Source organism: Schistocerca cancellata, chromosome 9, assembly GCF_023864275.1.
Source record: "Schistocerca cancellata isolate TAMUIC-IGC-003103 chromosome 9, iqSchCanc2.1, whole genome shotgun sequence".
Lineage (NCBI taxonomy): Eukaryota > Metazoa > Arthropoda > Insecta > Orthoptera > Acrididae > Schistocerca > Schistocerca cancellata.
This window is the reverse complement of record NC_064634.1, coordinates 218,348,587-218,360,246: the sequence shown is the minus strand read 5'-3', so window position 1 is coordinate 218,360,246 and position 11,660 is coordinate 218,348,587. Positions and strand designations below refer to the sequence as shown.

At 37.0% G+C, this 11,660-nt stretch overlaps 1 protein-coding gene across 2 annotated transcripts in view; it reads left to right on the top strand.

The window, feature by feature from the left end:
• Positions 1–6,968: 6,968 nt before the first annotated feature.
• LOC126100159 (proton-coupled folate transporter-like) overlaps positions 6,969–11,660 on the top strand; it is a 158,711-nt gene continuing 154,019 nt past the window's right edge. The window contains exons 1-2 of one of the 2 annotated variants that reach the window (XM_049910702.1): positions 6,969–7,120; positions 7,919–8,096. In XM_049910702.1, coding sequence (XP_049766659.1) covers positions 7,919–8,096 — 178 coding nt within the window. In that variant the 5' untranslated portion in view covers positions 6,969–7,120. The remainder of the gene's footprint in view (positions 7,121–7,918; positions 8,097–11,660) is intronic. The other variant, XM_049910701.1, reaches the window with a different exon arrangement.

The window sequence follows — 11,660 nt, the reverse complement described above, 5'->3', positions numbered from 1 at the left end:
AACTTGTTGCGGCGGAAGTAGTTGATACACCGTATTTTTCAGATGGTTCCGTCTTTTTCATCGAGTCTTTTTTCCCTTTTACGTACTTACAAAACTCCTTGCAAGTCAGATTGTAGTTAAACTGGCACTGTAAGACTGATCCACAGTCCCTGGCAGCAGTCGATTTCTTTCATCAGTCCACTGGGCCGACATCAGCCAAAACCTTCTATCCACAGTGGCGTCGTGTGCTGGAATGGAAAACAATTGTTCGTGTAATTTTAGAGTTGGCATTTCCTTTCGGGATTTTCGGTTTCCTCAAGAAAGTAAATTCGCATTTCCTCCACGGAACGTTTAGACTTACATTCTTCAGAGTCACGCTTAGTTTCCTAAAAAGTTCTTCAGATACGTATCTCCCTGAAAGCAAGCCTGAAATCTTCACGCCGTTTTTAGTTAGGTATAGTGTTTTCAGTCATCACCCTTTTTCGTATTACCTTTAGAGAGAATTATCTTATCAGATAACTATTAACCACACCAGCCGGTGTGGCCGAGCGGTTCTAGGCGCTTCAGTCTGGAACCGCGCGACCGCTACGGACGCAGGTTCTAATCCTGCCTCGGGCATGGATGTGTGTGGCGTTCTTAGGTTAGTAACGTTTACATAGTTCTAAGTTCTAGAGGACTGATGACCTCAGATGTTAAGTCCCATAGTGCTCAAAGCCTTTTTTTTTTTTTTAATTATGACGCTAGATCTATAAGGTGCTTGCATAGTCGATACGGGATACGCAACATGCAACGCCATATTTGAGATGACCTTGTCAACATAAACTTGTTGACATAAACAAAACTAACTGAGGCTGCATTTACATGTTGCGCTAACAGATGGCGTTACTACAGTGCTCGAGCCAAGCTCGTTACAGTATTTGGAAGAATCAGTACAAAATTAAGTCTTGCTGGGATGTCGGAACAAGAAGGTCCATAACGGTGACGCTCACGATATGTCAGGACGGATGGTAACTCTACTTAAACCTCTCAAAGCAACTTCAGCGCTTAGACTGCGCTACATGAGTGTAGGAGCTTCTGACAACATGTGGCTCTTTTTATAGTGGCCGTACTAAGGAGACCATCGACAGTGAACCAAGTACACCTAAGTTACTGTAACGTAAGTGTGAGTATTACTGAAATGAAACGACTGAGACAACATTCAATTGTAATACAAAACTTATTAAATTTTAGGCCCACTTTTGCGTGCTACTACGGACTATAATTAGTTTTAGAAGTTAGGAGTCCGTGGAAGTTTTGAGATGTGGGATTTTGTCTAGGAAAAAATGCGAATTTGCTTTCAAATATGTCACATGAAGTGACAGGTGGTTGAAAACTGTTGGCTCCAAAGTGAAACCACATCCTTAAAACAACTGATCGTTTACCTTTGCGATTGTCATCTCATATTGGTTGCTTACTGTGATAACAGGCCTAAAGATTCATTTTGTGAAAAATTTTACATTAAATTCTAAAGTGCTACGCCGCGCGGTATAGGCCGCCTTGTCACGGCCCGTGCGGCTCCCACCTTCGGAGGTCCGAGTCCTCCCTCGGGCATGGGTGTGTGTATTGTCCATAGAGTAAGTCAGTTTAAGTTAGATTAAGTAGTGTGTAGGCTCAGGGGCCGATGACCTCAGCAGTTTGGTCCCATAAGACCTTACCACAAATTTCCAAATTTCCAAAATGTTACCACCGCCCTCAAACTGTTGATTGTTTACTTTTGCCAATTTCTTCTCGTATTTTACATCTACATCTATATTCCACAAAACACTACGAAGTGCTTAGCAGAGGGCACGTCCCATTGTACCAGTTATTAGGGTTTCTTTCTGTTCCAGTGACGTATCGAACGCGGGAAGAATCTTTAAATGCCTGTAGTGCACTGTAATTAATCTAATCTTGTCCTTACGATCCCTTTGTTAGCAATACATAGAGGATGTGTAGTACATTCCATGAGTCATCATTTAAAGCAGTTCTACAAACTTTGTAAGGAGGCCTTCTCGGGATAGTTTACGTCTATCTCCATGAGTGTGCTAGTCCAGTTTCTTCAGCATCCCTGTGACACTCTCCCACAGGTCAAACAAATTTGTGACCATTTGTGCTGCCCTTCTCTCCTTGTTGGTCGTGTTGGGTCAGGTCCCACAGAATTGGGAAATATTCTACAATGGGTCACACAGTTGATTTGTAAGCAACCTGCTTTGTAGACTGGTGGCATTTCGCCAGTATTTTACCAATAAACTGAAGTGTGCCACCTGCCTTGTCCACGACTGAGTCTATGTGATCATTCCACTTTACAGCCCTACATAGTGTTACTCCCAAGTAATTGTCGGAGTTAGCCAATTTCACCTGTGACTCACTGCTGTTATAATCATAGGCTAATACCTTATTTATTTATTTATTCTTTGCCCATGGACTCCAGCTGAAAATCCAGCTGAGAGTATTGGATGTGTCATACAATAGGCTATTAACATCAAACTTGATTTCATTATATAAATGAAACAAATAATTAAACAGAAATAGTCTACAAGCATAAAAAGGTATTACATGTTTCACATTATATATACACACAAATCCAAACAACATACAGAGACAATAATTTTTAAAGGTAAATTGCAGTAATGATATAACATATTTAAACACCATCTTAGTATTCACTCAAACTGTATAAACATTTCTCTGTGAGATATAGTTTCAAATGATTTTAAAGCATTTTAGGTCTGTTTCATCTTTAATGATTTTGGGGAGTTCATTAAAAAACCTTTTGCCTGCTTCTTCAGGGGCAGTCATAGACGGTTTTAGATTTCTGTTTATCATGTAGTAATTTTCATTTCCTCTTGTACCGTGTTTGTGTACATCTTTATTTAGGAGGCGTTTATCGCTTGACCTTACCGCCATTATGCTTTGGTATATGTACAGATAATATACTGTCATAATATTATAGTGTACAAAAGCTTGCCTACAGGTCTGCCCTGGTGGTATTTTTGCAATGAGTCATACTGTCCTTTTCTGAATTGTGAATATTCTTTTTAAGTAGCCAGCTTGTGCACTTCCCCATATATAAACTGAATAAGACAAATGTGGGAAGACAAGCCCATAATACATTGATCTGAGGACTTTATCATCCACAGTCTCAGCTGTTTTATGCATGATGAAGTGCACAATTTTGCATTTCATAATATTTAAAGAATGTTACTAATCTTTGCACCGCTTGGAAATCTTATCAAGTTCTGACTGAATATTTATGCTGCTTCTTTCAGATAGTACTTCATTACAGATAACTGCATCAGCTGCAAAAAGTCTGCTATTACTATTAGTATTGTCAGCAATGTCTTTAATGTACGATATGATTAGCAAGGGTCCCAACACACTTCCCTGGGGGGCACCCGAAGTTCCCTCTACATCTGAAAATGATTCTCCATCCAAGATAACACGCTGCGTCCTCCTTACCAAAAACAAACTCAAACCAGTCACAAATTTCGCTTGATACCGCAAATGATCGTACTTTCTGCAATAAGCGTATGTGTGATACTGAGTCAAATGCTTTTCAGAGCTCAAGAACTACTGCATTTACCTGACTGCCTTGATCCAAAGATTTCAGTATGCCATGTGAGAAAAGTGCGAGTTGGATTTCCATGGTCTATGTTTTCAGAATCCATGCTGGTTGTCATGGAGGAGGTCCTTCTGTTCGAGATATTATTTGCTTGCTATGATAATGAAGGTTAACTATGTGAAAATTTTTAAAGCTATATTTTTTTCAAACTGTTGGGGGGCTCAGAGGGTTAAAGAGATGGTGTGAACAATACTGACGTGAGGCGGCACAAGCTAAAGACTAATAATTGAAGACGGTGATAGCGGTTACTAAGTTGGTGCACAGTCGCGTTCCACATCATCACAAAATGTCATATTCATGATCTATGGAACAAGTATTAATGGAATGTCACACGATCCCAGTTGCAGTTTGTGCATCTAATGGCTTCCAGGGCAACAAAAATTGATTTTTCAATATTTCATACATTGACCGAATTTAAAATGCTGCCATAAGATACTCATTGAGATGTATAATCTTTCGTCAAAGGTTTAACTCATTAGGTAAAGCACTGAAGGCAGAAACTGTGTGTATACCTCCAGGCAGCGTTAATCACGGCCCGCAAATTACCTACACTCTGTTCATTCTGTGCTTGAAAATAAAAGGACTTAGAGACTTCCAACAAGCTTTACTCATAATTTCAAGTCTTTTTGAAATTTTTTCTCGCTATCATCTTCCATAATAAAAAGAAAAAAGTTTATAACTTACGACATTTTCGCTGTTCTTGCAGCAAGACTTTATCATCTGTCATGACTTTCTAATTTATTACTTCTTTACTACTAACACCATTCGCATCACGTTTTGTCGACAGTATTTTCATATACCACTCGAAGTACCTACAAAATTACATCTTTGTACAATACATACCGATACTTCAGGAGATATGACGTCATAAACATTGAAATGCAGGAAAAACTAGCGTTTGAGTCTTCAGCCGTAAAGACTTTAAACCTTTAACATCAAATATTTGACACAGTAACTCATTTGTAAAGTTATCAGACGTTTGTAGCTGTAAGGGGTTTACTGATATTTCGCTAATTTATGTAATTAGCGAGTAAATGAACATTTGATGTATACTCAAAAGCTATGTGATATCTGAATTCTGGACTGTTCTTAAATATTTTTAAACGTAGCACTCGTATGTGAAGAGTATCATTTGTCTCGCCTTTTCGGAAGTCATTATGCATAATAGAATACTGCATGCATAAATAGATGGGTCAATATTTTGAACATAATGATGTATACACCTCCTCACAGTTTGGTTTCAGATCCAGTCTATCTACAGTCAAAGCAGCTTAGAGCATGGTAGCAAAAACATACCATTGTTTTGAAACTAAAACTTTTATCTATGCAACACTGTTGTACCTCAGGAGAGCTTTTGATATGGTCTTCCACAATATTCTCATAAAAGAAACTGCAACAGCACTGAGTGAGGCAGAATGTTCTACGCCTAATGCAGGCTTACCTGGACGCAGTTAGTTAAGGTAAATAATAAAACGTCAGAATGTCTTCCAGTTGTAAAGGGTGTGCCTCAAGGATCTGTTCCTGGACCTTTCTTTTTCATTATTTACATAACTGATTTACCCACAGTTGTACCATGTGATGCAATGTTACATGCAGATGACACAACACTCATCACATGTGGTACCAGCCTTGAAAATGTGCAATACAGCATGGCAGTGGCAATGGAGAGTTGTACTAATTCGTTTTAGGCAAATGTACTGTGGAAGAATGATAGTAAAACTGAAGACATTCTATTCAGTCTAAATGTTCCCAGTCATGGTAACAATACAGTCAAACTATTAGGATTTCACATAGATCAGCTGGGACACTACCACAGTGAAATTATGTGGCAGACTAGCACGTGTCATCTACCTGCTGTACAAGGTAAGGACCAGTGTCAGTAAAGAACTTCTATTATATGTATATTTTGCATTAAAGTCTTTGTTAAAGAGAATCTGAGTAAATTCGACTTAAGGAGAACAGTTCATGACCATAACATAAGAAGTGGTCATACAATTAATATGCTGTATGCTAGGCTTGCAAAGACACATAAGAGCTACAAACATCTTGGTCCCATCTACTTCAACAAATTACCTGAAAATGCCTGCACAGTGCCAGTAAATTAATTTAAAACCAGTCTTTCAAGGTGGATCAAAAGTAAAGTAATTTACTCTGCTCAAGAGTTCCTTGAGTATGTGACAAATGACCCACTTTCCTTATGAGAATGAACTATAAATTAACTGCAAACTATACATATGCCATACTGTGCAACTATTTTATTACTGTTTCATGTACTTATCGTTAATTATCTGTTTGATTATTTATTTCTTATTCACTGAACTGTGTAGTTCATTTATCTTGTAATTGGTCTATTAGGAAACTTCTTGTTGTTATTTACATTTGCCCAAATATGTATTGCATCCATCCTGGATTATTATACTGTAGTTAATAACATTTGTCATGTCAAAGTTTATATTATTATGTAAACACTGATGATACCAATTACATGTAAATATGCTCAATGGTGGAATAAAACATTTGTATTTGTATTTCCACCTGATTTATGGGATACTATTGTGGGGCAATGCTGTAGGCTCAAAGTTAGTGCTTAAAGGGCAAAAGAAACCTGTGTATTTACAACTACCTTGTCTTTTTGACCTAAGGAGAACAGTTCATGACCACAACACAAGAACTGGACATACAATTAATGTGCCATACGCTAGGCTTGACCTGAAAATGCCTACACAGTGCCAGTAAATAAACTTAAAACCAGTCTTCCGAGATGGATGAAAAGTAATTTACTCTACTTAAGAGTTCCATGAATGCGTGTCAAATGACCCACTTTTCTGATGCGAACTGAACACTAAATTAACTACATACTTTAAATATGTCACACTGGGTAATTATTTTATTAGTTTTTCATATACTTATTGTTAATTATATGTTTGATTATTCAGTTTCTTTGTCATTCACATAAATATGTTGTTCATTTACCTTATAATTGTCAGGAAACATTTTGTTGTTATTGTCATTTATTTAAATATGTCTTGTACTGTTAGGAAACTTTTTGTTGTTTTTAACATTTATTTAAATACGTTGTGTATCTACCCTGGATTATTTTCGTATAGTTAAATGACACACGACCAAGTTTATATTATTAGTACTCTTGTTACTAGTGTGTTAACTTTAACGACACCGATTTCATGTAACTATGCTCGCAGATGAAATAAAAGATTTGCAAATTTGTAAATTTATAGACTAGTTTGCCCAGTTCGCGATATTTTTTGTCATCTGCGCGCATCCAATAACGGTTAAGTACCAGGCTGTGGGCAACGACGAAGTCGTGTGTGTGGTGTAGTGATTGTTGTTTAACGCTTGGCGCAACCCTTTGGGTAACGTCGTCGTTTACGCACAACAGACCGCACAAATCTGGATCGCTTCCAAATCAGCAGACAAGCCGGTTCTCACTCGAAGAACCTTGAGCGTCCGTCAGGTGCACAGTTAACCGCGGAAACCGCTGAGGTACGTACACGAATTTCTGTATGAGCGCTTTATACATAACATTGTTACACCGTGCTCTGCGTCTGTCTTGACAATAGTTATTATTTCACAAAACCATTCTCGTACCGCATATTTTAGTGCAAAGGACCACAGCGTAGTGTTTATGTTAAAATTTTATACTGTGCGAACTTTTTCCCTTCAGAACTAAAATTTTGTTGCCTGTCTACCCAGTAATTCTGCTTCTTTTTAGCGCATATAGCGCAGGCTGGGCATCGACTATAAAGAAATGTCTTGAAAATAGTTTCCGGTTTGCGGAAATGTTCCGCGCGTGTGCGGCTTTTTCTGCCGAGTCTTTTCCTAAATTTCAAGCACTTTTTTTTTCCAGTGCCAATGTTCAGAAATCTGTACCCGAGCCCAGATACCTTGAGTGATTATCGGTAATTTGTTTTATCATGTCATTTTTACTGATAAAATCTGTAAGTAGCAGGCAACTTGTTTATAAACGGTACTTTAATCTTCCCTCTGTATGTATTTACTTACTTTTACACCAAGGCCGACACCATGCATGTGAACAAACCTTTATTACTTTACTTAGTGTAGATAATTTTTCAGTATTATGTTAACTTACCTTGTAGTATAGTCCCAAATTTCCTACAGAGACTTACTGCTAGTTCCTAACGTATACCACTGCCACACCATTTACATCACAAAATAATCACAGGGAAACACAGCATTTCACTGGATTTTGTTTTCTTTGCTGTAACTATATAGTAGCATGTTATTATGGTATAAGACTACTAGTTGCCACTTTTCGGACAGATGCCCTCAGTGGAAACATTCTGTGACTCTGATGCAACTACAGCAGAAGTTAACACCGATAAACATGATTCTGACACAATCAGTAGTTCTACTGAAGAACATTCCTCCAGACTTGTTTACAAACCACACAATTGGAAGCCTTTCATGAAGCAGAGTGAAGACATGCCACTAATTCCAGGTCAGTGCATAAACCACTCATTACTATCGTAAAAAGGAGATTTACTAAATAGGATCTTGTGTCACATTGCTTATTTGATTCTTCTTTGTTTTATAATATTATTGCTTGCATGAATGGTATCCAAGTTGATATGTTTAATATTATTTGTTAAAAATTCTCATAAGGAGAACTCTTTCATTTCTCTGCATATTATGTTTCTTGTATGCAATAAAAAATACATTCCAAAAGCAAATGTTAATGTATTGAGTTTTCCAGTAGGACATAACTCAGGAACTAGTAGTGTTAAAAGCTCCTGTCATGAAAAATCTGATCCATTCTTTCTCTTCGCATATGTTGGATTTTTGTTGTCAGTTGGAATGCCAGTTATTAAATTGTTAAATTAGCATATTTACAAATTCAAAAATAGTTGCCATTACTCTCTTGTTCAGAGCCTCAGATAATAATGAACCTCATTGCCAGATAAGTTTTGAAACTAATATGATACACTGAATGAAATTCTTAGAGTGTCATTTAGTATATAATGTCATTTCAGGAGTAGAATAGGATAGAAATACGATACCAGTACCAATTGTATTGAGAAGAATTAGTTTTTACAAGGTCAGTTTAATTCTTCTCTATCTAACACTTTCTTACATATTTATTGTAAACTTTCTTGTTAAAATTCTGCCATCTGTAATAAAAGCCACTTCAGTGTCTGAAAAGTTGGAATATGTGAAACTTGTATAAAACTACTGTATTGCTGTGATGAGGCAACAAAACACTTTGCTTCCTGCATTTTGACTGCCATCTGGTCTGGCTGAGTCTGATCATCCTGATATAAAAAGCTTTCAGGTTTAACACTCATATAGGTAAGAGCCATTGAGTAAGAAGATGGGGGGGGGGGGGGGGTGTAAAACCCAAATAAGGAGTGTTTTTTGGCACTATTCATCTGAGCATGATGCATTTTATTTGTGTACTTGTTTATTTATATGTATATATTTTCCTTTGTTCCATGGGAACATGTGATCCACATCTACTCGTTTATGAAATAAGTCTCTACATACACAGACTACAGAAAGTTGACCAGCAAAAAACACTAAAATAAGAAATTTGTGGCATCATATGCCTGTGTGTTTGTGTGTGTGTGTCAAAGGAGGAACCAGCAATAAGATGATCCAAGTCATACAGGTACTGGCAGGCCATCATGGGTTAGGTCTCTGCACCAGTTTGACAATTATTGGTAATATCTACCACACTCAGCATGGTATGTAGCAGTGAACCATTATCTTACAACCTGCTTCACCAAAAGGCTGATCTGGGTCTTCCAAACATTACATGTGTGGTTGGAACTGCCTGTCCTGGTCAGTTTCCCGATACCAGCCTATTTATCATGACTGATAATATTCTCTCTCATCTTGCTCTTTTTCATAATCCCACATATCACTAACTGATTAATTTTTTTTTTCACTGACATGACAACTTCTTAGCTGGCAGCATCGATGAATGGACATGATTAGTAGCTGTTATGGTAACATGTACATAACACCCTGCCACACAGTGTCGTCTGTAACACAGCAACCACAATCATACTACCTCCTACTCCACAAAGATGACATGAGGTCTTCCTCAAATGGCAAATATCTCAGAACTTTGCAGAATGGAACTTGCTCTGCGACATGTGTTGTACCTATAGGCCTAATCAATCTGTCCTCAAATAGCAACCCATTGTAGTTGTTAGCCCGTTTTCACTCACCCACTCAATTAGTGTCATCATTGTTACAACATTCCTCACTCACTTTAATTTCTGATTTATGTTTTAATGTTTGTTTTGTTGCAATCTTTATTTTTTTACCTCTTCTTCATTGTTAGTTACTTACATAGTTTCATGTTGCCTGGATCATTTTTCTGATAAATCATAATTATGTGGAATGAATAATTATACACTCAAACTGCAAATTAATTTGTAGAAATCGCTACATGCTTAACATTCATAAGATTTTTATTGTATTTTTGTTTTTAATATACAGATATGAGTTAGTAATTCCTATCCACCACCTTTTACAAATTATGATAACAAAAATAGTTTTACAGACCTGAAGGAGCTATCAAGGAGAAACTTTTTAATTTTATTTTTGAATGTACTTTGCTGTCTATTACACATTTTATATCATTGTGTAAGTTATCAAAAATCTTAAGTTGCAGCATTGCACACCCCCATTTTGTGCAAAAGAATGTACCATATGTAACCTTTCCTTCAGGTATGGTAATATGAAAATCATTGTTCCTTTTGAATTGCAGTGGATTATTTACAACAAACTTCGTGAGGAAATAAATATACTGATAAATATACTGGGAAGCATTAGTCAGAATGTCCAACTCCTTAAACGGATCTCTACAGAATGACTGTGGATGAGCACCACAAACTATTCTTACAGAAAAAATTTTTGAGCAATGACGACTTTCTTTCTTAAAGACGAGTTACCCCAGAACATTATTCCATATGGCATTACTGAATGAAAATATTTCAAGTTACTGATTTGTCACTCCCCAAGACCTGGAATGATTCTAAGTGCAAATATGGCTGAACAAGATTGTTTTAGATGCTCCACAACATGCTTTTTCTCACCGAGATGGGCACTAAGAACTTTAAAGTTGCCACCCCATTTATAATTTCCTAACCCTATGTTACACTTACAATTGGTGTAGTATCCCTAGATGTGCAGAATTGAATATACTATGTCTTTTTAAAATTGTGGGTGAGACAATCTTCAGAAAACCAGTCAGAGGTATTTTTAGGAACATCATTTAGCATATCTTCTGTTTCCGTATATATGCTTGGGCTGATTACAATACCTGTGCCATCTGCAACGAGATCCAGTTCTGCTTATTGTACATTAGGCTGAAGGTTGTTCATATATATGAGGAACAATAGTGGACCTAAGATTGAGCATTGGGTAGCTCCATATGTGATTACTTCCCAGTCAGAATACCGTCCCCAGACTATATTAGCTGAATTACTAAGTACAATTCTCTGCATTCTTTTGGTTAGATATCACATTATCCATTGTTTGGTTAAACCAAAAGTCCTATAAAACTTCAGTTTATCTTGGAGAACATTGTAATTCACAGAGTCATATGCCTTAAATCGTTGTAGAAAATACCAGACAGCACAATTTTATTATTTCATGCTCGTAAATTCAGTGAATGAACATGCAAATGGCATTCTCAGTAGGGCAACTCTTCTGAAATCCAAACTGTGATTTTCTGAGGATGTTATTGTTTCTCATGTGAGATACCTACTATTCTTAGAATACATAACCTTCTCAAAAATTTTGGAAAATGATGTCATGATGTCAGCAATGAAACAGGTTGGTAGTTACCAACATCTCTCTTATCACCTGTCTTAAATAGTGGCATATTTCAGTCTCTCTTGAAAAACACCTTGAGTTAGTGATGCCTTACATATTTCAGACAAGATCAGGATTATTACATGGGAACAAGTCTTTAGTACTCTATTGGGAAGACCATCAAAACCAGATGAGCTTTTGTTTTTGAGAGAATGTGTAATTTTCTTAATTTCAGAAG